Source organism: Oncorhynchus clarkii, chromosome 2, assembly GCF_045791955.1.
Source record: "Oncorhynchus clarkii lewisi isolate Uvic-CL-2024 chromosome 2, UVic_Ocla_1.0, whole genome shotgun sequence".
Taxonomy (NCBI): domain Eukaryota; kingdom Metazoa; phylum Chordata; class Actinopteri; order Salmoniformes; family Salmonidae; genus Oncorhynchus; species Oncorhynchus clarkii.
The window spans coordinates 12,086,273-12,111,583 of NC_092148.1; the positions used below are offsets into that span (position 1 = coordinate 12,086,273).

At 42.4% G+C, this 25,311-nt stretch overlaps 1 protein-coding gene across 3 annotated transcripts; it reads right to left on the reverse strand.

The window, feature by feature from the left end:
- Positions 1-8,339: 8,339 nt before the first annotated feature.
- On the reverse strand, positions 8,340-24,248 carry LOC139379464 (neuronal pentraxin-1-like). 3 transcript variants are annotated; one of them, XM_071122296.1, is made up of 5 exons: positions 24,197-24,248; positions 21,092-21,971; positions 19,417-20,031; positions 10,955-11,134; positions 8,340-9,975 (listed from the first exon to the last, which is right to left on the reverse strand). In XM_071122296.1, exons 2-5 carry the CDS (start codon positions 21,776-21,778, stop codon positions 9,766-9,768), a joined length of 1,692 nt encoding a protein of 563 aa, XP_070978397.1. In that variant the 5' UTR covers positions 21,779-21,971; positions 24,197-24,248; the 3' UTR covers positions 8,340-9,765. The 3 variants fall into 3 exon arrangements, with proteins under 3 accessions (XP_070978397.1, XP_070978381.1, XP_070978389.1); XM_071122280.1 differs by having other exon boundaries at positions 19,417-20,034; XM_071122288.1 differs by lacking the exon at positions 24,197-24,248 and adding an exon at positions 23,159-23,207 and having other exon boundaries at positions 19,417-20,034.
- Between the last annotated feature and the right edge of the window lie 1,063 nt (positions 24,249-25,311).

The following is a 25,311-nucleotide window of genomic DNA, read 5'->3' on the forward strand; positions in this document are numbered from 1 at the left end:
AACGGTCCAGTTCTAACCGGTCACTGTGTGAAGGACAGACTGCCCGGCGGCTGAGGAAGCCACTTTAACCTGCTAAGATGCAGCCCTAGTTGTCTGCTGTACTTTACTCTAACATCTTGGCTCCAGGTTAGCATGTCTATATCAGCATTATCAAAGTGCCACTTTAATACTGTAGCCTCTGTGAAGGAGATGACGCTGGTCCTTACTGCTTAGACCATAAAAATGTCATTCATGTTAAATTTGTTATGATCAACAATCTACGGGAAATGTTCCCAGAAAAACTGACCAATACGGCAACAATTGAGCAGTGAACACTAAAGCCGACGACTCTTGTCAATGACCACTGGCGTTTCCTTCACAAGACTGTTAATAAACTCCCTCATACAGACACGTAAACTGTTAAACCCAACTCTATAATACGCTACAGTGGGTTTTAAGAAGTTACAATGGCAGCTTATTACAATGTATACTTCATTTATTTGTAAATACTTGTTAGAATATTGTTTACAACACACATAGATTTAATTTATTGTTTATTTTTGTTTGTTACATCTTTTGTTTTGTAAGAGCTACTGTAGAACTGCATGTGGAGATGAGGGTTAATCCTCCATACACACAGATGGACCAGACTCGTGTTAGTGTTGGGTACATTTGAGAAAGATTGTTAGTGTTCCCTGTTGACACAATAGAATCAACCTCCAATTGGAACATTTAGAATATTCAGGACAGGAGAGTGATGACATCACAAAACTTTTTGGATAGAAATGTTTAGTATAGAAAAGGCATGGTTCTGTGGTATGGAACAGGGAATCCTGTCAGTTCTATACATTCTATTTCTATCTGTACTGTTGATAATGTTGCACTGTCCTGAAGGAACCTCTATTATCCTCTAAGAGCCTGAATGAATGAGGCTCACTGAAGCAGAAACAGGTGTCCCAGATGCCTGTAATGGCTTTCTTTCAGCCATAACCATCATGGATATATGAAAGGGCTGGATAGGGGTCCTTCATAATACTGATGCCCATCCAATCCTGTCAGATCTGTGACCTAAAAGAAAAGCAAGCCATGGGTGGTTATTGGGACATCACCCTATGATAAGTCTGAAACGACCTGTCTAATATGAGAACTGAAATCTGAAATGATGGTTCTGAAGTTGAATCATCAGTCAAGCCAGGAAAAGGCATCAGATTCCTCTTAATGTGATGGAATTGAAAAGGACAACAAACATGGAGCACTAATATATCTTTCAATATTATGTCATTGCTGAAATATTAAAATGTATTGAATGAATAACAATGTTAAGGATACATGTCTAATGATACATTAAGCCCGAATTGACTCGTAGATATTTTCATTTGTCATTGGATTAACATTTCATTAGACTGAATATGGAAAATGCAGAATTAGGATTGTCTGCTGCACTTTATCAATATTTAAGCATTATACAGGCTTTAAAGAGCTGTACCTTTTAGATTGGCAATACTAACTATCTGTAGTAGCCTCCAGTGGTGGCCAGGCTGTCCTGCATCATCCTCGCTGGTTGTGATGAAGGCTTCACAAGTCCATATTTTGATCACTTCCAGCTCTGACAACTATAGAAGTTTTACTCTAAATGTTGTTTACATAGGAAAGTCTAGGTACAAAAAAATGATCTCTTAGTCTTCTCTAGTTATTCTCTGAGTGTGTGGTGTTATAGACACACAGCAGTGAGCCAACCTACAGGCAGGGCTGCTGTACACTACACGACACTGAAACACAGACCTGTCTGGGTATTCTTGAAGTGCAAAGTTGCCAAAATGGAGTTGGGACGTCACACTGTTCCAACTCAACAAAGAGACAGACTTTTGTGAGAAAGGACACTAATGAATATTTCTGTCCCCCAGACCCCACCACCACTACTTCTGTCCCCCAGACCCCAACATCACTACTTCTGTCCCTCAGACCCCACCACCACTACTTCTGTCCCCCAGACCCCACCACCACTACTTCTGTCCCCCAGACCCCAACATCACTACTTCTGTCCCCCAGACCCCACCACCACTACTTCTGTCCCCCAGACCCCACCACCACTACTTCTGTCCCCCAGACCCCACCACCACTACTTCTGTCCCCCAGACCCCAACACCACTACTTCTGTCCCCCAGACCCCACCACCACTATTTCTGTCCCCCAGACCCCACCACCACTACTTCTGTCCCCCAGACCCCACCACCACTACTTCTGTCCCCCAGACCCCAACATCACTACTTCTGTCCCCCAGACCCCACCATCACTACTTCTGTCCCCCAGACCCCAACATCACTACTTCTGTCCCCCAGACCCCACCACCACTACTTCTGTCCCCCAGACCCCACCACCACTACTTCTGTCCCCCAGACCCCACCACCACTACTTCTGTCCCCCAGACCCCAACATCACTACTTCTGTCCCCCAGACCCCACCACCACTACTTCTGTCCCCCAGACCCCACCACCACTACTTCTGTCCCCCAGACCCCACCACCACTACTTCTGTCCCCCAGACCCCAACATCACTACTTCTGTCCCCCAGACCCCAACACCACTACTTCTGTCCCCCAGACCCCAACATCACTACTTCTGTCCCCCAGACCCCACCACCACTACTTCTGTCCCCCAGACCCCAACACCACTACTTCTGTCCCCCAGACCCCAACATCACTACTTCTGTCCCCCAGACCCCAACACCACTACTTCTGTCCCCCAGACCCCACCACCACTACTTCTGTCCCCCAGACCCCAACATCACTACTTCTGTCCCCCAGACCCCAACATCACTACTTCTGTCCCCCAGACCCCAACATCACTACTTCTGTCCCCCAGACCCCACCATCACTACTTCTGTCCCCCAGACCCCACCATCACTACTTCTGTCCCCCAGACCCCAACACCACTACTTCTGTCCCCCAGACCCCACCACCACTACTTCTGTCCCCCAGACCCCACCATCACTACTTCTGTCCCCCAGACCCCACCACCACCACTACTTCCTGGGATAGTGTTTGATTTATTATTTATTTTTGTTTTACAGCAATGTAAAGATGGATAGGTCATCTGTGCTATATGTAGCAAAAACAAAACCACGGTACACGGGTGCCAGTCAACTGTTGTGAAACAATAAAAAGTGAACTGAGACAATACTCCTGTGTGTTTGAGTGATTATTATTAGACTTAGTTTACAGATGTCGGCAGATCAAATTCTAAATGTTTTTATTACAGTGAACAGTATTACCCAGACCTTTTTTCCATTGTGACTAGGGTTGCAAAATTCTGGGAACTTTCAATAAATTCCCTGGTTTTCCTGAGATTCCGGTTGGAGATTTCCCAGAATAAGCAGGAAATCCAACAAGGATTTATGGAACACCAAGGAATTTATTGAAAGTTCCTGGAATTTTGCAACCCTAATTGTTACCCACTTATAGCCCAAGTGTTTGCGTGACCCATAGAGAATGACTCTAGGGCCCTAAAGGTCGTTTTAGCATGGGTGGCACCATTGAAGACTTTCACCATTTTGAAGTAGTCAACTGGGTGGGACTTTCTATGGGTTAAGGAAGGATTACATGATTCCATCTGGGTAATCACGTGGGATCAGCCAATGAATTATACTCGTGAGCGAGCATTCCATAACTGCAGGTGACAGTAAATCGCCAACCTTGGCTTTATATCTGTTTTAACAACACAGTACAGGTGGCAGTGTGGACACTGTGTTAAATGAGGCCTCACCTCCTGGTTACACTAATGACCATATCCCCCGTGCATCCCGCAAAGGCGGAGGTGTTGCTAACATTTACGATAGCAAATTTCAATTTACAAAAAAAAAAAAAAGACGTTTTTGTCTTTTGAGCTTCTAGTCATGAAATCTATGCAGCCTACTCAATCACTTTTTATAGCTACTGTTGGGCCATATACAGCATTCCTCACTGAGTTCCCTGAATTCCTATCGGACCTTGTAGTCATAGCAGATCATGTTTAAATTTTGGGTGATTTTAATATTCACATGGAAAAGTCCCTAGACCCACTCCAAAAGGCTTTCGGAGGCATCATCGACTCAGTGGGTTTTGTCCAACATGTCTCTGGACCTACTCACTGTCACAGTCATACTCTGGACCTAGTTTTGTCCCATGGAATAAATGTTGTGGATCTTAATGTTTTTCCTCATAATCCTGGACAATCGGACCACCATTTTATTACGTTTGCAATCGCAACAAATAATCTGCTCAGACCCCAACCAAGGAGCATCAAAAGTCGTGCTATAAATTCTCAAACAACACAAAGATTCCTTGATGCCCTTCCACACTCCCTCTGCCTACCCAAGGACATCAGAGGACACAAATCAGTTAACCACCTAACTGAGGAACTCAATTTAACCTTGCGCAATACCCTAGATGCAGTTGCACCCCTAAAAAACAAAAACATTTGTCATTAGAAACAAGCTCCCTGGTATACAGAAAATACCTGAGCTCTGAAGCAAGCTTCCAGAAAATTGGAACGGAAATGGCGCCACACCAAACTGGAAGTCTTCCGACTAGCTTGGAAAGACAGTACCGTGCAGTATCGAAGAGCCCTCACTGCTGCTCGATCATCCTATTTTTCCAACTTAATTGAGGAAAATAAGAACAATCCAAAATACCTTTTTGATACTGTCGCAAAGCTAACTAAAAAGCAGCATTCCCCAAGAGAGGATGGCTTTCACTTCAGCAGTACTAAATTCATGAACTTCTTTGAGGAAAAGATCATGATTATTAGAAAGAAAATTACGGACTCCTCTTTAAATCTGCTTATTCCTCCAAAGCTCAGTTGTCCTGAGTCTGCACAACTCTGCCAGGACCTAGGATCAAGAGAGACACTCAAGTGTTTTAGTACTATATCTCTTGACACAATGATGAAAATAATCATGGCCTCTAAACCTTCAAGCTGCATACTGGACCCTATTCCAACTAAACTACTGAAAGAGCTGCTTCCTGTGCTTGGCCCTCCTATGTTGAACATAATAAACGGCTCTCTATCCACCGGATGTGTAACAAACTCACTAAAAGTGGCAGTAATAAAGCCTCTCTTGAAAAAGACAAACCTTGACCCAGAAAATATAAAAAACTATCGGCATTTATCGAATCTTCCATTCCTCTCAAAACATTTTGAAAAAGCTTTTGCGCAGCAACTCACTGCCTTCCTGAAGACAAACAATGTATATGAAATGCTTCAGCCTCTAGTATTTATGCTGCAGTAGTTTATGTGTCGGGGGGCTAGGGTTAGTTTGTTATATCTCGAGTACTTCTCCTGTCTTATCCGGTGTCCTGTGTGAATTTAAGTATGCTCTCTCTAATTCTCTCTTTCTTTCTCTCTCTCGGAGGACCTGAGCCCTAGGACCATGCCTCAGGACTACCTGGCATGATGACTCCTTGCTGTCCCCAGTCCACCTGGCCATGCTGCTGCTCCAGTTTCAACTGTTCTGCCTGCGGCTATGGAACCCTGACCTGTTCACCGGACGTGCTACCTGTCCCAGACCTGCTGTTTTCAACTCTCTAGAGACAGCAGGAGTGGTAGAGATACTCTTAATGATCGGCTATGAAAAGCCAACTGACATTTACTCCTGAGATGCTGACTTGCTGCACCCTCGACAACTCCTGTGATTATTATTATTTGACCGTGCTGGTCATTTATGAACATTTGAACATCTTGGCCATGTTCTGTTATAATCTTCACCCGGCACAGCCAGAAGAGGACTGGCCACCCCTCATAGCCTGGTTCCTCTCTAGGTTTCTTCTTAGGTTTTGGCCTTTCTAGGGAGTTTTTCCTAGCCACCGTGCTTCTACACCTGCATTGCTTGCTGTTTGGGGTTTTAGGCTGTGTTTCTGTACAGCACTTTGAGATATCAGCTGATGTAAGAAGGGCTATATAAATACATTTGATTTGATTTTGATTTGAAATGTGTGGTCTAAGTTCACACCTGAGCTATGAGTGCGTGCATGCCATCATGGATAACAAGGTAAAATGGGGTCCCTCCACTGGTATAGACCACCCCATCTCTAGTGTGGTGACCTGTGGGTACTGTAGTGTGGCCACATTGGGTTGCTGAGAGATTGATTGTATGTGCTGGTTGTTAGTAACAGGCTATCAGCAGTGAGGGAAGCAGACAGGTCAAACAAGACGTCAACTGCAGTCTGAGGTTAGAATGGGATTCAAGAACATAAATTGATTAGTTAACAAACATTCAAACAGCCACATCAAGGTTTTTATTTACAAATAGTATCAAATAGTTTCTGATACGTGTGCAGTATCCACAGACAACGTCTACTGATAGAAACACAGCCAGATCAAACATTTCCAAAGCCACAATGTTATTACAGCATATGTTATATTAGCCTAATATAACATTTGGATAAAAAAGGAATTTGAGAAATGTTTTATAAATTTGGCCATCAAACAACAACACGTTTTCAAATAAAAAGGTACATACATTGACAAATAAAGTAGTACAAATGAACACACACTTCTGTTCAATATCGCTAAATAACAAGAACTCAATTTCAGTGGAACTTTCTTACCTGCTAAATACAAAGTGCCTTGTAAATAAAATCATACATCTGTTGCTTGTCTGATTCTTGGTCTAGGGGTGAAACCTGACTCCTACATTAAAAAGAGAGATAAAGAGAAATGTGGGGTAACTCCCTTACATTTTCACTCCCCTACGTAGCTTTAAAATGTGTTGTATGTGTACTGAACAAAAATATGAACTCAACATGTAAAGTGTTGGTCCCATGTTTCATGAGCTGAAATAAAAGATCCCGGAAATGTTCCATACGCACAAAAAGCTTTTTCTCTCAAATTTTGTACACACGTTTTTTTACATCACTGTTAGTGAACATTTCCCCTTTGCCAAGATAATCCATCCACCTGACAGGTGTGGCAGGTGGATGGAAACTGATTAAACAGCATGATCATTACACAGGTGCACCTTGTGCTGGGGACAATAAAAGGTCACTCTAAAATGTACAATTTTGTCACAACACAATGCCACAGATGTCTCAAGTTTAGAGGGAGCATGCAATTGGCATGCTGACTGCAGGAATGTCCAACAGAGCTGTTGCCAGAGAATTGAATGTTAGTTTCTCTACCATAAGTCGCTGAGGGCTGAGGAGTATTTCTGTCTGAAATAAAGCCTTTTTGTGGGGAAAAACTCATTCTGATTGGCTGTGCTTGGCTCCCCAGTGGGCGGACCTGACTCCCAAGTGGGTGGGCCTAGGCCCTCCTTGGCCCACCCATGGCTGCGCCCCTGCTCAGTCATGTGAAATCCTTAGATTAAGGCGTAATTAATTTCTTTCAATTGACTGATTTCCTTATATACACTGTAACTCAGTAAAATCTTTGAAATTGTTGCATGTTGCCTTTATATTTTTGTTCAGTATACATATAAAGACTCATAAAGCACATTTCTTTGCTGGGAATTCATGTCTCAGGTAAATCATTGAAACATTTTTCTGAAATCAAAACAATAACACAAAGCTAGAATCCTGAATTGAAACCATAACAAAGAGGTCACCCCACCTCCGGTTGGGTATAAAGCTGAGATATGGGCCTGGAGAAATGTAACCACTCTTAAATTCATAGACAGAGCTGTGGATGCAAAGACTGACCACCCATGATATCAACATGATCAGTTTTAACCATGTTTGGAGGCTATACAGTGTTAGTTTACATTTGCATTGTTTACAAATATTGGAGTAAAACAAGCTTATATTTTGGGTTCTGATATGGTATGACATTTGAACTAAGCTCATGATTCATTTCTAAGTTATATTCTTCAAGAATAAATGGGTATATGTCATTAATTTATAAGTCCAAAAATGAATGTAACAACTAAGGACTCCGGCTTTAAGGAAATGTACTCAATGTACTTATATCACAGGAAAACAGGAAAAAAAATAAAAAGACTAAACAAATGAATTAATCTAACTTTTCTTTGGTTTCTTTGGTTTAGTAGCTGTATGTTTCAATGGATCTTCTTTCAAAGTGAATCCATTGGTCAACCTCACGCTCTCCTTCTACTTATGTAACCACTTTCAAAGTCAATGATACGGGCCCACTATAAGGATGCTGTGTACCGTAACAACAATATCTATTGATCTTCATCAACTATATGACAATATGTCATATTATCCTTGTTGTGACATTAAAACAGCAGTTAAAACACTAATAAAGGGTCAAATAGAAGCTAGAAAAATAGATACATATACAGAGCCTTCAGAAAGTATTCACACCACTTGACTTATTCTACATTTGTTGTGTTACAGCCTGAATAAAACGTTTATTACATTTAGATGTTTGGTCACTGGCCTACACACAATACCCAATAATGTCAAATTAATAAAAAATGAAAAGCTGAAATGTCTTAAGTCAATCAATATTCAACCCCTTTGTTATGGCACGTTAGAATAAGTACAATTTTGCTTAAAAAGTCACATAAGTTGCATGGACTTTGTGTGCAATAATAGTGTTTAACGTTCTTTTTGAATGACTACCTCATCTCTGTTCCCGACACATACAATTATCTGTAAGGTCCCTCACAGTCAAGCAGTGAATTTGGCTGTGACAGGAGAAAATTGAGGATGGATCAACAACATTGTAGTTACACCACAATGCAAATCTAATTGACAGAGTGAAAAGAAGGAAGCCTGTACAGAATAAAAATATTCCAAAACATGAATCCTCTTTGGAACAAGGCACTAAAGTAATACTGCTAAAAATGTTGCTAAGCAATTAACTTGTTGTCCTGAATATAAAGTGTTATGTTTGGAGCAAATCCAATACAGAACATTACTGAATACCACTCTCCATATTTTCAAGCACAGTGGTGGCTGCATCATGTTATGGGTATGCTTGTAATCGTTCAGGACTGGGGAGTTTTTCAGGATTAAAAATAAATGGAATAGATCTAAGCACAGGCAATATCCTAGAGGAAAACTTGTTTCAGTCTGCTTTCCAACAGACACTGGGAAATTAATTCACATTTCAGCAGAACAAATAACCTAAAACACAAGACCAAATCTACACTGGAGTTGTTTACCAAGCAGATTGGAATGTTCCTGAGTGGTCAATTTATGGTTTTGACTTAACTCTACTTGAAAATCTATGGTAAGACCGGAAAATGGTTGTCTATGATCAACAACCAATTTGACAGAGCTTGAAGAATTATTGCACAATCCAGGTCTGGAAAGCTCTTAGAGACTTACCCAGAAAGACTCATAGCTGTAATCACTGCCAAAGTTGCTTCTACAAAGAATTAACTCAGGGGTGTGAATACTTGTGTAAATGGTTATTTCTGTATTTTATTTTCAATACATGTAAAAACATGTTTTCACTTTGTCATTATGGGGTATTATGTGTAGATGGGTGAACGTTTGTTATAATTTAATACATTTAGAATTGAGGCTGTAACACATCAAAATGTGGAATAAGTCAAGGGGTGTGAATACTTTCTGAAGGCACTGTATATATAGTCCATTTCATTATCAAAACATTTAATTCCATAATAGTCATAACACAGTCTCTGGGAATGGGGCTCTTCAGTCTTTCAGACTAAAAGGAAGGCATAGTTTTAGTCAGGTGGTAATATTAAGTGGAGTGGATTCTCTATCCCGTGTGATCTCATACCCCCTCTGGATCGGAAAAAAATCCTTCTTCGATAGGAGTACTTTTAAGTATGTGTGTGATATGGATCCATTGGTAATGTCATAATAGTTGGTTGCCCTTAGTGACAGGGGTCGAAGGGGTACTTGGTGACCCCTCCGTGGAGCTCCACCACGTTCTCGGACCAGGTGATGACGTCCCCGCTGAGGTGGCTGTTGCAGGAGGCCAGGCTGTAGATGTCATGGGCCGTGAGGACATTAGCCCACATCTGGAGGTCAGAGATGTCCCCCATAAACGCCTGCGTGGCGTCGAAACGACCTCCCAGAGTGTCCTGGAGGAGAGAGACAAGGTAATGTTAGGATTTGGACTTAAGAAAGGAGCCATAAATGCATTTAAACTAAATAATGGGGTTTGTTTGTGGCTAGCTTTGGATCACAGGATGCTGCTGAAGGAAGAACGTCTCACAATAATGTCCGGAACGGAGCTAATGGAATGGCATGTGTTTGATGTACTTGATACCATTCCACCTATTCCGCTCCAGCCATTACCACGAGCCTGTCCTCTCCAACCTGTGCGTTGTATGTATGGTGTGCAGTAGTAGGTGGTAGTCTGCCTTCATTATATGACAAAACCTATCTGCTGCTCTAAACGAGACAAGGTCAGGGTTCAGAGGTCAGAGGCCAGGATTACACAGTAATGACTCTGACCTTAACCCCAACCACGATCACTGTTTCTGAGAGAAAGCCCATGCTAGCAAAGTGACTGCTTTTGTGGTTGGTTAAGGGAGAGTGCACAACAGTGCACAACACTAAAACACTGCTTTGGCTTTGTTTACACTGGTGGCCCAATTCTGATATATTGCCCAATTATTGTAAATAGCTGAAAAGACCAATTAGTGGTAAAAAAAAAAAAGATCAGAATTGGTGTGCCTGTGTAAACATAGCCTTAGAGTTCTAGACAGTCGTGGCGTGATACATAAAGGGAGGCTATACTAGGATAAGGGACTCAGTCAATAATAGGTGAAATTATGGGCTGAGAAGGGAAGGAAGGAAGGGAAAGGGGATACCTAGTCAGTTGCACAACTGAATGCATTCAACTGAAATGTGGCTTCCGCATTTAACCCAACCCCTATGAATCAGAGAAGCGCGATGGGCTGCCTGGGAGCAGTTTGTTGTTGTTAACTGCCTTGCTCAAGGGGTTAATGAGTGAGGTCGCAGGGAAAATGGCTTAGTGTGCACTTTTTTTGTCTTGTGTAATGCAGAAGCTTTTTGTAGACACTCAATAACCAACTGAAAGAATTTGAAGATTACCTGTTCCTGTCCGAGGATGAAGACCCCTCCAGGTTTGATGGGATGCCATGCGGACAGGTTCTCCCCAGAGCCCCTCTTCACCCCGTCCTGGTACGCCTCCCACTCACCGTCCCTAGTCGACCACGTCACACACACATGGTGCCACTTTCCATCGCTGATAGAAAGGGGCAGAGTCACTGCCTGGGGGGAAGGGAGGAGAGTAGGGATTGAGTACCACCAGGTTGACAGCACAAGGAGATAACTTGTGTGTTTACAGTAGTAAACAGGTAAAGATTTGTACTACTTGATGACTTGATGTTGGTAGTAAATAAGTAGTTAAAACACTACAGCTTTACTACACAGGCTTGTCAATAGTAGTCAAGTAGACTTTTTACTACTTGATGTTGGTAGTAAATAAGTGGTCACACTACAGGAAGACAACACCGGCTTTTCGTGACCACCAAAGACAAGACAGGAAGTAGTTGGCTGTTGTTAGCTAGCCCATCCTGAATGTAATCCTCTCCCATCCTTCGTCGTCCTGTCTTTCATCGTTAGCCCTCATGCTGACACCAGTTCCTTTAAGTTTTATGAATACTTTCATGTCGTTGTTTAGCCGTTTATATAACTTATTAGGAAATGAAAAAGGATCAGGAGAAATTCAGTAGTGGTGACACTACACGCACAAATGGCAGTAGAAATTCAATAGGGATTGAGTAGGCATACAGCAGTAGGCTTTGTGTAGTAAATCAATAGTGAACATGTAGGAATTGTGTAGGTATGTGTAGGTTTTAAGTAGTAAATACCCAAAAGTTCAGAAGTTACACAGAAGTGATTTAAATAGGAAATATGCATTGTTCACCAGTGATGAAAGTCCCAATTTGTCACTCATTTACTATTTAAATGACTACATTAATCACTACTGGTTTACTACACATCTCAACAGCAATCAAACAGTAAAACCAGTAGGGTTGTGTAGATCTTGTGTAGTATTGCTGAGTAGTAACTCTGTAGTATTTCTTCATGAGGGCTGAGACCAAGGTTGTGAATTACTGGGGAAGTCTCAAAATTATGCTAATTCACTACTCTCCTGTTTGTTTAAAATGTAGTGGTAAATATGTTTTATCGGGGTAAATATGTAAATAAATGTTTCCAAATGAAACAAATACCCCCACCTCTCTGTCATGGTTTAAACCATTTATTTATATGTGGCAGCACTGTCCACTCTGTAGTGCTGAATTTCGGACTAAGTTCCTTTACACATAGATTTTCCTAACCCTAATTTACGCCATTTGTTTGCCATGTGTCCTTGATAAAAAAAATGGCCTTTATTCCAATCGTTAGATTTATCCGTTGATTTATCATTGTTTGCTTTTGTCAGTCAGCTGTTTAGAGGCTCATTCATTGTTTTTCAGGTGCGTGTGGGTACTGGTGTTCTCTGTGACCGAGGTAAAAACAGATTCATGTCGGATATTCAATGGATATTTGCCTGTCGTTTTCCTTACATCCACCAATAGCAGTTAGAGACCATCAACATAGTGACAAATCAAATTTTTCACATTTCAATAGCTCTTTAACCATTTCTCCTAAAACTTTCAACACGGGTTGTAGCTAACTCCATGGCATAGACACACATTACACACACTTGTTTTTTTGTTGGTTTGTATCTCACACTATTTAAAATTATTTATTTTAACCTCAAACAAGGTTTGATGTACACTCAGTGGGCCTACACATTGCACACCCTTTTGTTTGTCCATTTGCATCTCATGAGATTTCACAAGAATATTTTAAAGATTCAAATTTCAATAGCTTCTCTTAGTCTTATGACCTACAACCCTCAAACTACTTTCAGAATATCCACCGAATAGCCTTATATGTAGCACAACCTTTTGTTTGTACATTTTCATCTCACACAATTTTACATATATTTTCAATGTTTGTCAATGTTTCTAATTTCAATAGCTCCTTGGTCATGTGACCTACAACCCTTAAACTACTTTCAGAACATCCAGTCACTAGCCTTATATATTGCACACCCATTAGTTCGTCCATTTTCATCTCAGGTGAATTTAAATGAATTGTTCTGTTTTTCATTGTTTTGAATTTCAATAGCTCTCTGGTCATGTGACCTACAACCCTCAAACTGCTGTCAGAATATCAACTGACAAGCCTAATATATTGCACACCCTTTTGTTTTTCCATTCTCATGTCAAATGATTTTACATACATTTCTTACTTTCAAATGTCAATAGCTCCTTGGTCATGTGACCTACAACCCTCAAACTGGTGTCAGAATATCCAGCCGAAGCCAGCGTTCGATTCAAACCGTTGCGGTTTACAGTTAGCTAAGTATACGGGGGACGTGTGTTTAAATGTTTCACCATAGCCGCTCTGTGATCAGACTGATGCGAGTGGTACACTTTCATCAGCCTTCTCCCAGGACATAACTCCCCCCTCCCAGCCAAAGCCAGGGATGCGTTCGAGCCGTCATTCTCCAATTGGCTTCCTGTCAAGGTCAGAATTTGTTTACAAGAGTCCCGCAGCAAATCATTGAGTTTGGTGGAACCGCCCTCACATTTTCATGCTTGACCGAAAGCCCCATATTCCAGGACCCTCTGCCGCCTTCCGTTAACGATCAACAGCCGTCACCATCTGCAAGACTCTCTTTGTGTACGGACTAGTACCAAGGTAACTCCCGTTTGGTTTGCATCGTTAGCGACACCTGAAAACAGGTGACATACAGGGAGGGATTGGAAGAGCCCTGCTAGAAGGCTACCTCGTTATCTTCCTTACTAAGGCTAAGGACTCTTTAAGAGAGTCATAGTTACTCCCGCCGTTTACTCACGCTTCATTGAATTTCTTCACTTTGACATTCTGAGCACTGGGCAGAAATCACATAACATCAACACGGGCCTTCGCAATGCTTTGTTTTAATTAAACAGTCGGATTCTCCTGGTCCGCACCAGTTCTAAGTCAGCTGCTAGGCGCCGGCTGATGCGACCCGCCGGAGACCCAGCGCGAACAGGGCCGGCGAGCGCTGCCCTTCTCAAAGAAAATAAAACTCTCCCCGGGGTTCCCGCCAGCTTCTCCGGGATTGGTTGCGTTACCGCACTGGATGCCTCGCGGCGCCCGTCTCCGCCAGTCCGTGGACATTCTGAAAGTAGTTTGAGGTCAGTAGGTAACAAATTAGAAAGTTTGAAAAATGTATGCAAAATCTTGTGAGATGAAAATGACAAACTAAAGGGTGTGCAATGTGTAGGCCCACCGAGTGTACATTCTGAACCTTGTTTGAGGTCAGTAGGTCACATGACCAAGGAGCTATTGAAATTCAAAAGTTTACTAAATTAATGTAAAAACGTGTGAGATGAAAACAGACAAACCAAAGTGTGTGCAAAATAGAAGGGTAGTCAGTGGACATTCTGAACCTTGTTTGAGTCCAGTAGGTCACATGACCAAGGAGCTATTGAAATGAGAAAGTTTGAGACATTTATGTAAAATCGAGCAAGGAAAATGGATAAACTAAAGGGTGTGCAATGTGTAGGGCCACTGAATTCTGAAAAAAGTTTGTACTTTGTTTACGCTCCCTAACTAATTCAACTAGGAATACAAAATGCTGTTCACATCTCCACGTTTATGAGCTTTGGAAAGCGAATTAATATCCAAATCGTGAAAATAAGACATGCGCAATGTTGTGCGTAATTTTTCCAACATCATGATACTTATTTGGAGTCTGTGGCTCAAGTGGTTTGAAAGCTATTGAGGTTTGGAAGCGCAAATATCCCTTGAATATTCAACTTGAAACTGTCTTGACCTCGGTTTCTCTGTGCCATCCGTGGCCAAATATAGTAGACCATTTATTTCGCTTTATTATTTCTATCAATATTTGTTTTCTTTCCTGGATCAACTGATGATGGTAGACAATATCACTAGACAACTAGTCTCCAGCTAGACACCAATGTGCATCCAATCCATCCAACAAGTAGGCTATACGTTAATGACAGTAGGCCTACAAGGTGACTCTTTAGTTAGAAGAGGATAAATGATTAACGTTCAATGTTCTAATTCAATTGTTAAATGCTTAATAATGATAAATAACACTGTCATCATTTTCATCAATGTAAGGACAGAAAGGAAGTGTTTTATGTCACATGATCTGTGAGCACTCCAAGCATTAACTCATTAACTATGGACTAACTCATGAACAAGGGTGTAAAACATGTTTTGATTAATTTAACTCATGTAATATATTGGATGTAGGCTACCGGTTCTGTGTGTGTTCATGTGTGTAAAATTGCCTCTGCTGAGAAGGTAGGCTAACAGAAGTGATGTAAGCCTACCGGAAGGTAAAAGGTAGGCTAACAGAAGTGATGTAAGCCTACCGGAAGGTAAAAGGTAGGCTAACAGAAGTGATGTAAGCCTACCGGAAGGTAAAAGGTAGGCTAACTGAAGTGATGTAAGCCTACCGGAAGGTAAAAGGTAGGCTAACAGAAGTGATGTAAGCCTACCGGAAGGTAAAAGGTAGGCTAACTGAAGTGATGTAAGCCTACCGGAAGGTAAAAGGTAGGCTAACAGAAGTGATGTAAGCCTACCGGAAGGTAAAAGGTAGGCTAACAGAAGTGATGTAAGCCTACCGGAAGGTAAAAGGTAGGCTAACAGAAGTGATGTAAGCCTACTGGAAGGTAAAAACAACTGAATGTATAGGGAGCATTACTTTTAACACACTACATAACTGTCTACCGGTAGATCTATTTGAAGTTCATGGTAATAGGCTTACACGTTGTAGCCTAGTCTGGTAAGTTCACTGTGTGTTAGGATGACCAGACCATCCTGTTTATCAGGTGTCCAGACTTTTCAGGCTACAAAAAAGGTCCATTTGTCAGCAAGAAGCATCAATTAATGTAGGCCTAATCAATGGCAATGGCTGAATTTCAATAGGCACACTTCTTGGTGTTTTGTAACACATGTCTATTTCCATTCATCAAGTGGCGCGAGTATACAGTTGAAGTCGGAAGTTTACATACATTGGCAAGTCGGTTAGGACATCTACTTCTTGCACAGATATTTTTTCTAACAATTGTTTACAGACAGATTATTTCACTTTCACGTAATTCACTGTATCACAATTCCAGTGGGTTTACATACACTAAGTTGACTGTGCCTTTAAACAGCTTGGAAAATTCCAGAAAATGATGTCATGGCTTTAGAAGCTTCTGATAGGCTAATTGACATCATATGAGTCAATTGGAGGTGTACCTGTGGATGTATTTCAAGGCCTACCTTCAAACTCAGTGCCTCTTAGCTTGACATCATGGGAAAATCAAAAGAAATCAGCCACGACCTCAGAAAGAAAATTGCAGACCTCCACAAGTCTGGTTCATCCTTGGAAGCAATTTCCAAACGCCTGAAGGTATCATGTTCATCTGTACAAACAATAGTACACAAGTATAAACACAATGGGACCGCGCAGCCGTCATACCGCTGAGGAAGGAGACGCGTTCTGTCTCCTGGAGATGAACGTACTTTGGTGTGAAAAGTGCAAATCAATCCCAGAACAACAGCAAAGGACCGTGTGAAGATGCTGGAGGAAACAGGTACAAAAGTATCAATATCAACTGTAAAAGTCCTATATCGACATAACCTGAAATGCCGCTCAGCAAGGAATAAGCCACTGCTCCAAAACCACAATAAAAAAAGCCAGATGACGGTTTGCAACTGCACATGGGGACAAAGATTGTAATTTTTGGAGAAATGTCCTCTGGTCTGATGAAACAAAAATAGAACTGTTTGGCCATGATCATTATCATTATGTTTGGAGGAAAAAGAGGGAGGCTTGCAAGACAAAGAACACCATCCCAACTGTGAAACACAGGGGTGGCAGCATCATGTTGTGGGGGTGCTTTGCTGCAGGTGGGACTGGTGCCCTTCACAAAATAGATGGCATCATGAGGAGGACAATTATGTGGATATATTACTGAAGCAACATCTTAAGACATCAGTCAGGAAGTTAAAGCTTGATCGCAAATGGATCTTCCAAATGGACGATGACCCCAAGCATACTTCCAAAGTTGTGGCAAAATGGCTTAAGGACAACAAAGTCAAGGTATTGGAGTGGCCATCACAAAGCCCTGACCTCAATCCTATAGAAAATTTGTGGGCAGAACTGAAAAAGCGTGTGTGAGCAAGGAGGCCTACAAACCTGACTCAGTTACACCAGCTCTGTCAGGAGGAATGGGCCAAAATTCACCCAAGTTATTGTGGGAGCTTGTGGAAGGCTACCCGAAACGTTTAACTCAAGTTAAACAATTTAAAGGCAATGCTACCAAATACTAATTGAGTGTATGTACATGTCTGACTCACTGGGAATGTGATGAAAGAAATAAAAGCTGAAATAAATCATTCTCTACTATTATTCTGACATTTCACATTCTTCAAATAAAGTGGGGATCCTAACTGACCTAAGACAGGGAATTTTTACTAGGATTAAATGTCAGGAATTGTGAAAAACTGAGTTTAAATGCATTTGTCTAAGGTGTATGGAAACTTCCGACTTCAACTGTACATGCAGTTTGGATGCAGGAATTATTTTGGAGTGGATGAACACGCATAGGTACCCTACTTTTTGAAGTGATTTGTTTGACAATCAGATGAAAATATCATGACTGGTTGTGTTAATGCCACATTAAAAGGTAATACATTTTTTACAGTTTAAATGATGCCTTTAATATTAGTCACATACATTTTTGTTTTAATTGATAGAGACCCACGAAAACCATGGTGTAATTCACACTCTGGCTAAGACTCTCTCCACCTGCTGTCTAAGTAAGCTGCTCTCTGACGTCATTGTCACGCCATTAAGACGGATCACTTTGTGTCAGAAAGTCCATTCGGTTAACCTTCGGAGTTACAATGCTCTTCAGTGTAGCCTAGTTATTATATACTGAGCTTCTGAGCTACTGAGTCCAACAGGCCTTCTGGGCTAAACCTTTGGCTACAGAGACGTGGCTTACGTGGCTTTTATCCTCACAGCTGAAGTGTTAAAGCCAAGAGAGTTATATAGCATCCCCTCTGCCCATGTCCGAATACCCGTTCTAGCATACTATACTGAACAAAAATATAAACGCAACATGCAACAATTTCAATTATTTTACTGATTTACACTTCATATAAGGAAATCAGTCAATTGAAATGAATTCATTCGGCCCTAATCTATGGATTTCACAACTGGGAATACAGATATGCATCTGTTGGTCACAGATACCTTAAAAAAAGGTAGGGGTGTGGATTAGAAAACCAGTCAGTATCTGGTGTGACCACCATTTGCCTCATCCAGTGCGACATCTCCTTCGCATAGAGTTGATCAGACAGTTGATTGTGGCCTTGTGGAATGTTGTCCCTCTCCTCTTCAATGGCTGTGCGAAGTTGCTGAATATTGGCAGGAACTGGAACACGCTGTCGTAAACGTCGATGCAGAGCATCCCAAACATGCTCAATGGGTGACATGTCTGAGTATGCAGGCCATGGAAGAACTGGAACATTTTCAGCTACCAGGTATTGTGTACAGATCCTTGGCTGCGGATGAATGGCACGACAATGGGCCTCAGGATCTCATCACAGTATTTCTGTGCATTCAAATTGCCATTAATAAAATGCAATTGTGTTTGTTGTCTGTAGCTTCTGCCTGCCCATACCATGACCCCACCACCACCATGGGGCACTCTGTTCACAACGTTGACATCAGAAAACTGCTCGCCCACACGATGCCATACATGTGGTCTGTGGTTGTGAGGCCGGTTGGAGGTACTGCCAAATTCTTTCAAACAATGTTGGAGGCGGCTTATGGTAGAGAAATTAAACAGCTCAGGTGGACTATCCTGCAGTCAGCATGCCAATTGCATGCTCCCTCTAAACTTGAGACATCTGTGGCATTGTGTTGTGTGACAAAACTGCACATTTTAGAGTGGCCTATTATTGTCCCTAGCACAAGGTGCACCTGTGTAATGATCATGCTGTTTAATCAGCTTCTTGTTAAGCTACACCTGTCAGGCGGATCAATGATCTTTGCAAAGGAAAGATTCTCACTAACAGGGATGTAAACAAATTTCTGCACAAAAGTTGAGAGAAATAAGCTTTTTGTGAGTGGAAAATGTATGGGTATCTTTTATTTCAGCTCATGAAACATGGGACCAACACTTTACACGTTGTGTTTATATTTTTGTTCAGTGTAAATAGTATGCAGAAAAATATATTGTTTTATAAATAGACTGACATTTCCCAAATAGACTCCCACATTTCGTTAATTTTGGTACAGCACGTCAATTTCTATGATTATCAGCTGTTGTCAAACATGTTGGAAAAGATGAAAAGACGAGTGAATTCCACTAGACCAAACACCAAAATGAGTATGCAGTTTAGGTATGTAATACACTAGGATGGGTATTCAGACATGGCCACTCTCTACTCAACGCTCTCTCTCCCCATCTCACCTTGTCATCCACCAACAGCTCCATGGGGTTGTTGCCCCACTCGATCAGCACCAGTTCGTTGGCCTGTCCTGGAACAGAGTAAGAGAAGGGGGTCCCCAGCCCGGGGCCTGCGCCCCCCTTTATCCACAGACACAGGGTGAGGGCAAAGATCTCGTGGAGGAGGGTCATCTTCACCTTCCCGTACATGTAGTTGGTTCTCATGGGGAAGCCGATCTGGAAGGCATCAGGGGTCTTGGTCTTCTTCCTGCTGTTGGTACCTGTGTGGTGCAGGTTATTCAGTAGAGAGTCCAGTTTGTTGTTGGAGTGCAGGCCAGCCCTGGGCCCTGGTATGCGATAACCCGTTCTCTGCAGGTAACCATGGCTATCTGCCTCGTTGTCGTGTTGCCCATCGTCATGGTGATCATCGGGGTGGTCGTCATGATGACTGTCGTCGTGATGCCCGTCATCGTCGTGGTCTTCATGGTGCCCGTCATCGTGGTGATCGCTGTCGTCATGGTGATTGGGGCTGCTGCTGAGGGCAGCAGCGGTGTGGTGCATCTGCTGTTCCAGAGCACTGATCTTCCTCTGGAGGAGCTCCTTCAGAGAGCTGGAGTAGGTGGTGGAGGTGTTCCTTGACTGCTGGGGAGGGAGACACAAACACTACCCTTATTTACTGTTGACTATAGTACATACATTCCTTTTTTAATTATGGTTGTGATTGAGAAACAGATTGAGAGATAAGTATTGCTATTTGACCGTTTTTACGTCGTTGACTTGTGGTCTCTCTGTGGGACCGTGACGATAGACAGATGGCACGGGCAGCAGAGGGTACAGATCTGAGATCAGTGTCAATTATCATGATCTCCACTTACAGCCTAATAATCAGGCCACAAACCCGGACGACAAAGCCTGAATTACGAGAGAAAGCAAGAGAGAGAGAACAGGTAGGAATGATCTGCCCTGCCCAGCTCCATCCAGCTACACTAATTTTACCCATCTACCAAGCTAACCTAACTATCTCTACCAATCTTAAACTCACCCAGCTAGCTCTGCCCTGCTCATCTCAAAGCCACCCAACCATACCAAACCCTACCAAGCGTACTCAAGCAGAATCCATTTAAACCGTCAGTGCTCAATAACCTTGTCTAGTGTGCCCATTTTGACTTAGACAGGGTGATCATCCAACCCCACTGTTCTGCTCCAGACAGTCAGACAGGGCTGGCAGTGTAGCAGAGGAAAGGGACAATGGTGTTCCTGGGTTGTTTTTACAAATAAAGGATTTTGATGCCAGAAAACAGGATGTAGAATTCTGTCTCGCATGGCAGCGTGGTACTTTCATGTGATTAACTGATTAACAGATGTAAATATCCCGAGCTCTTATTCAGCTTGATTTGTTTATTTGACCAAACAATCCAATGGCATGTGCATCACCTGACCTGAGACAAGACAAGGAAGTGACACGTGGAAACACATTACACCCCACTTCTTCTCTCGCTCTCTCTCTTTCTCTCTCTCGCATTATAATATAGTAATCTGCTATTTAGCAGACGCTTTTGTCCAAAACAATTTAAAGTAATCCCTTAATCCTGATTTTAGTATCTGTCTCTCATCCCTCTGTCATTCTTTTATCTCTTTCGTCATGACCCCATCCTATCTCTATTATCTATTTTCTGTACTAAACAGAACTCTCTCTCACCTGCAGGTTATCCATTCTCTCTTTAAGGGCCTGCAGCATCCTGCCCAGTTCCTCCGGCGATTTTGATGATATCATATCCTCTGGTGTTGCGTGTTTATCCTTCCCCCTGTTGTTATGCCCACTGTCTGACCGGTGCTCCCCATTCCCAGGGTAGTGTCCGGCTGCATCCAAGGCATGGTTGTTGTTTCCATGGTGACCCTGCTGGTTGCCATGGTGACCGTTGTCAGCGTAAGGCAGTTGGCTGACAGCCCCTCCATGATGAGTTGGAGGTCCATGGTGGTCGTTGTGACCCCCGATGCCTGGCCCAGAGCCCTCACACAGGGTGAGCTTGGCGGTTAGCTCCCTGATGGTCTCTCTCATATCCAGGATGGTCTCTTTCTGCTGCACCAGGCTCTCTCTCAGGTGTAAAATACTGGTTTTAGCCTCCTCTGTCATTCCCCACCAGCCATTATTGTTCGGGGGCCCTACAGGAGGCCCGTGGTGCCCTGCCCCGCTAGGCCCCATGACTGGCCCCCCAGAGGGGAAGCAGGCAGGGTCGGTATCAGCAGGGACGGGAATGCAGATGAACCGCGGGTGGCCTCCATAGTCAGGCCCTGGCATGGCAGTGGTAGGGGAGATGAAGAGGAGGATGGTGGAGAGGATGAGTGTTTGTAACGGCGAGGGTTTAGAGGTGCACTTGTGTCCCATTTTCAGCACTCTTTGAGTATGGTTTGAGGTTGAATAAATAGACTTCAACCTGTCTGATGTGAGTAAGTTTAACTCTTTTGAATTAAAAGCAGCATGTCCCAGAAAAGCTATTTTCCAATAGCTCTGTGGTCTGATACCTCTGAAAGTTTCTTATTTTATGGTGTGGGAGAACCAGAGCTGTTGTGGAAAGCACCTGCAAGAAAAGTATGAGGTTTAGAATGCAGCTGAGTAACTTTTGGTCTAGGACAGCACACGAAGTAGCAGGGACCGGTAGTTCCCCTTCTATTGCTGTGGATGCTGTTTGGAAGACTACAAGGCTGCAGTTGTAGGTATGGAAGCCAGTACTGTACTCTAGGCAGGGCCATACACAGATCTTTGGTGGTCTCTAAGTGAGAAAAAGGGTGCCCCCTTCCAAAATGACCGTCATTCCATTTATATTTTTCTACTGCTCCTGTAGCCAAATTCTCCATGATTTGTTTTAACATAGGCTTTACTTTTCTACCACAACACACTCACTCATCGTACATTGTAGACTAAGCCAGCTCAAAGATGAAAGGAAGTTAGTTGATTATCTTGCTAGAACCACTACCGCGGTCTATATAGTATCTGATAATTGCTGATGTAGACTAGATGGATCAGCTAGTTAGCTAGGCTATGCTGTCAAAACAAGCTAGTCTTTACTTGATTTGAATTTGTTCGGCTAACAAACAGTCAAACTGCAGTCGCCCCCTTCCCTGTCCCTTCCCTGTCCCTGTCCCTGTCCCTGTCCCTGTCCCTGACCGTGAGGCAACACGTGCTACTAACCTACTACTGGCGGTACTCATTGTAAACCGATAGGCAATTCGTTGCATTTGAAGTTACAAGAGAGAGAATAGACTAAATAAAATAAAGAGTCATTGTTTGTTTGTTTTTTACACGCATGTGCCTGACTGTAGTGCAGTATTCCATCTGCAGGGTTGATGCATTCATTGGCTTTTGAGAGATTAATCAAGGGATTGGCCTGGAATAAAACCAAATCACAGAGTACCGATAGCACGCACACCAGATCATCATAACAAAAACACAAAAAAATAAGTAAATCAGTAAGAAATAAAGTGAGCATCTAAGCCTTCACATTATTAAGAATAGAGTATGTTCTGAAATTATAATGTTGTTTTTACTGGCTGCTTAAGAAATCTCTTGATGATCACTCACACCTTGTCATGTAAGTTCAAGCATCTGCTGCTCTTATTTCTATGACCAGCCCGATCTAAGGTTTTCTACGCTACTTCCCTCGCAAGGGGAAAGGTTGGCAATGATCTATTGTGGTGTTACGGTCTACCATAGCAATCAGACACTCCTAATCACATCTAATCACCATTGGATGTATTTTTACGGTACCGTAAATAAAGATGTGTGGGCACGTGGGGTGACAGTTAAAACCGTGATGGCCACCTGTCGCTCCCAATCCAGACATTGTTCCACCCAGTTCAACTGCAGAGTTCAACTGACAGTCATTCATATGGCCATAAAGAGAGAGAGAGATAATATCTAATATAATATAAACTTGAAGATGAGTTTGTGACTTGAATCAGCTGTGTAGTGCTAGGGCAAAAACCAAAACATGTACCCAGGGGCGGCCCCAGGACCGAGTTTAGGAAACACTGGCTTAGAGGAGAGCCAGATTGTCGAGCCACGCAACCCTGTTTCACCCAATCTCAATTCTTTGGCCTTTTTAGCCCTACCTTTATTATCTTTCACAGATCTTCCAATTAACCTAATTACAAATACCTATTAGGCTGACAGAGTCGAGAGACAAGAACGTTTTCCTCTGCTGTGTGTGTGTGTGTGTGGGGGGGGGGGCTTTACTTTATAGTAGGCCTACGGGCACCATATGGTTTAAGTGGGCATTGAAGTCAGTGATTACAGATACATTTAAAGCTGACGGGCACCTTTAACACTAATTAGAAAAGGGCTGACCAACAAAAACCTAATATCTCCTCATATGGTGGCTACGTTTGCAATTAAGTGGAGTTTACCAAAGCCAGAAGGAGACCACCGAAGCATGACAATATAATTTCCAGGGATGGGTTGTCAATTCCAATCTAATTGAGGATTAAAAAAATAATAAATTCCAGTCTTCTCCTAGATTGAAGAACAATTGACCCCAATCCTGGCCTCTACACAGCACAACCAGAGTATATCTGATAAATGGGTAAAATTAATATCAATTGAGTCGGTCAGTCAGAATGTAATGACAGAGACCCATAGAAACGCTTTTAGTAATGGATAGAAAGCATCACCTTGGAGAGAAATACACCTGTATCTAACATCAAACTGAACTTGAAATAATCTAATTAATCTTGGAATGAAAGTCAATAAATCCAACGTGAATAGTCATAATCTACACATTGTTGAACAGAAAGAAAGTGTCCTTACCTGAGAACCTGTGTGTCCTGCTTCTGTTCTGTTGGTCAGTTAGTAAATCCACCTCACCACATACACTGATCAGATTGGGAGATTTACTCCAGGGGAGTGTGTTAACACCTCTCTCTCTCTCTCTCTCTCTCTCTCTCTCTCTCTCTCTCTCTCTCTCTCTCTCTCTCTCTCTCTCTCTCTCTCTCTCTCTCTCTCTCTCTCTCTCTCTCTCTCTCTCTCTCTCTCTCTCTCTCTCTCTCTCTCTCTCTCTCTCTCTCTCTCGGCTCACCCCAACCTTTCCAGTCTCTTTCTCTGTAGGCTATACTACATGCTGCAGGGTTGGGATCAATTCCATTTAGATTCTGTAAATTCTGGAAAGTTCATACCAGTAATTGAAAAGGCAATTACATTTAATTAATCAATATGGATTTTCAATTTAGGAATTGAGTTAGTTTGTTAAGTTTGTAGTTGAAATGGAAATAACCCCAACAACACTGGTGATACATTGCATTATGCTCAGAAGACACCTGCTGCATTTCTCATTTCCGCTGTCAACTTTACAGATTGTCAATCCTTGAAATTGACCATGTACTCATCCACAAACACTAACACATACACACACTCTGCTATCTTCACTGCCACAGGCGGTGGTTCACCTACATCTTAACAGGATAATTGGCCTGATTAATCTGCCTGTATACTCCAGGCAGTCTGACTGGCAGCCTATAGCCCAGCCCTGTCCAGCACAGAGCCTTCAGACCAACAGATGGCTGCTCGTATTCAGGTCAATTAGAGGAACACGCTCAGCACACACAAACAAGACTCAGGCAAAGGCCAGATATACACTCAAACCAAATAAAATCCAGTGGTGTAAAGTACTTAAGTAAAAATAATTTAAATTACTACTTACAGTACCAGTCAAACGTTTGGACAAGGGTTTTTCTTCATTTGACTATATTCTAAACTGTAAAATAACAGTGAAGACATAACAACTATTAAATAACAGATATGGAATCATGTAGTAACCAAAAAAGGGTTGACAAATCAAAATGTATTTTAGATTTTAGCTTCTTCAAAGTAGCCACCCTTTGCTCTAATGACAGCTTTGCACACTCTTGGCATTCTCTCAACCAGAT

Bases quoted from the DNA above. Each gene is read 5' to 3' on its own strand.
- LOC139379464 (XM_071122280.1), bottom strand. From the start codon at position 21,778: ATGGGACACAAGTGCACCTCTAAACCCTCGCCGTTACAAACACTCATC. The intron at 20,035-21,091 runs GTGAGAGAGAGT...CTCCCTCCCCAG, and splicing joins AGAGAATGGATAACCTGCAG to CAGTCAAGGAACACCTCCAC. The intron at 11,135-19,416 runs GTGAGATGGGGA...CCTTCCCCCCAG, and splicing joins AGCTGTTGGTGGATGACAAG to GCAGTGACTCTGCCCCTTTC.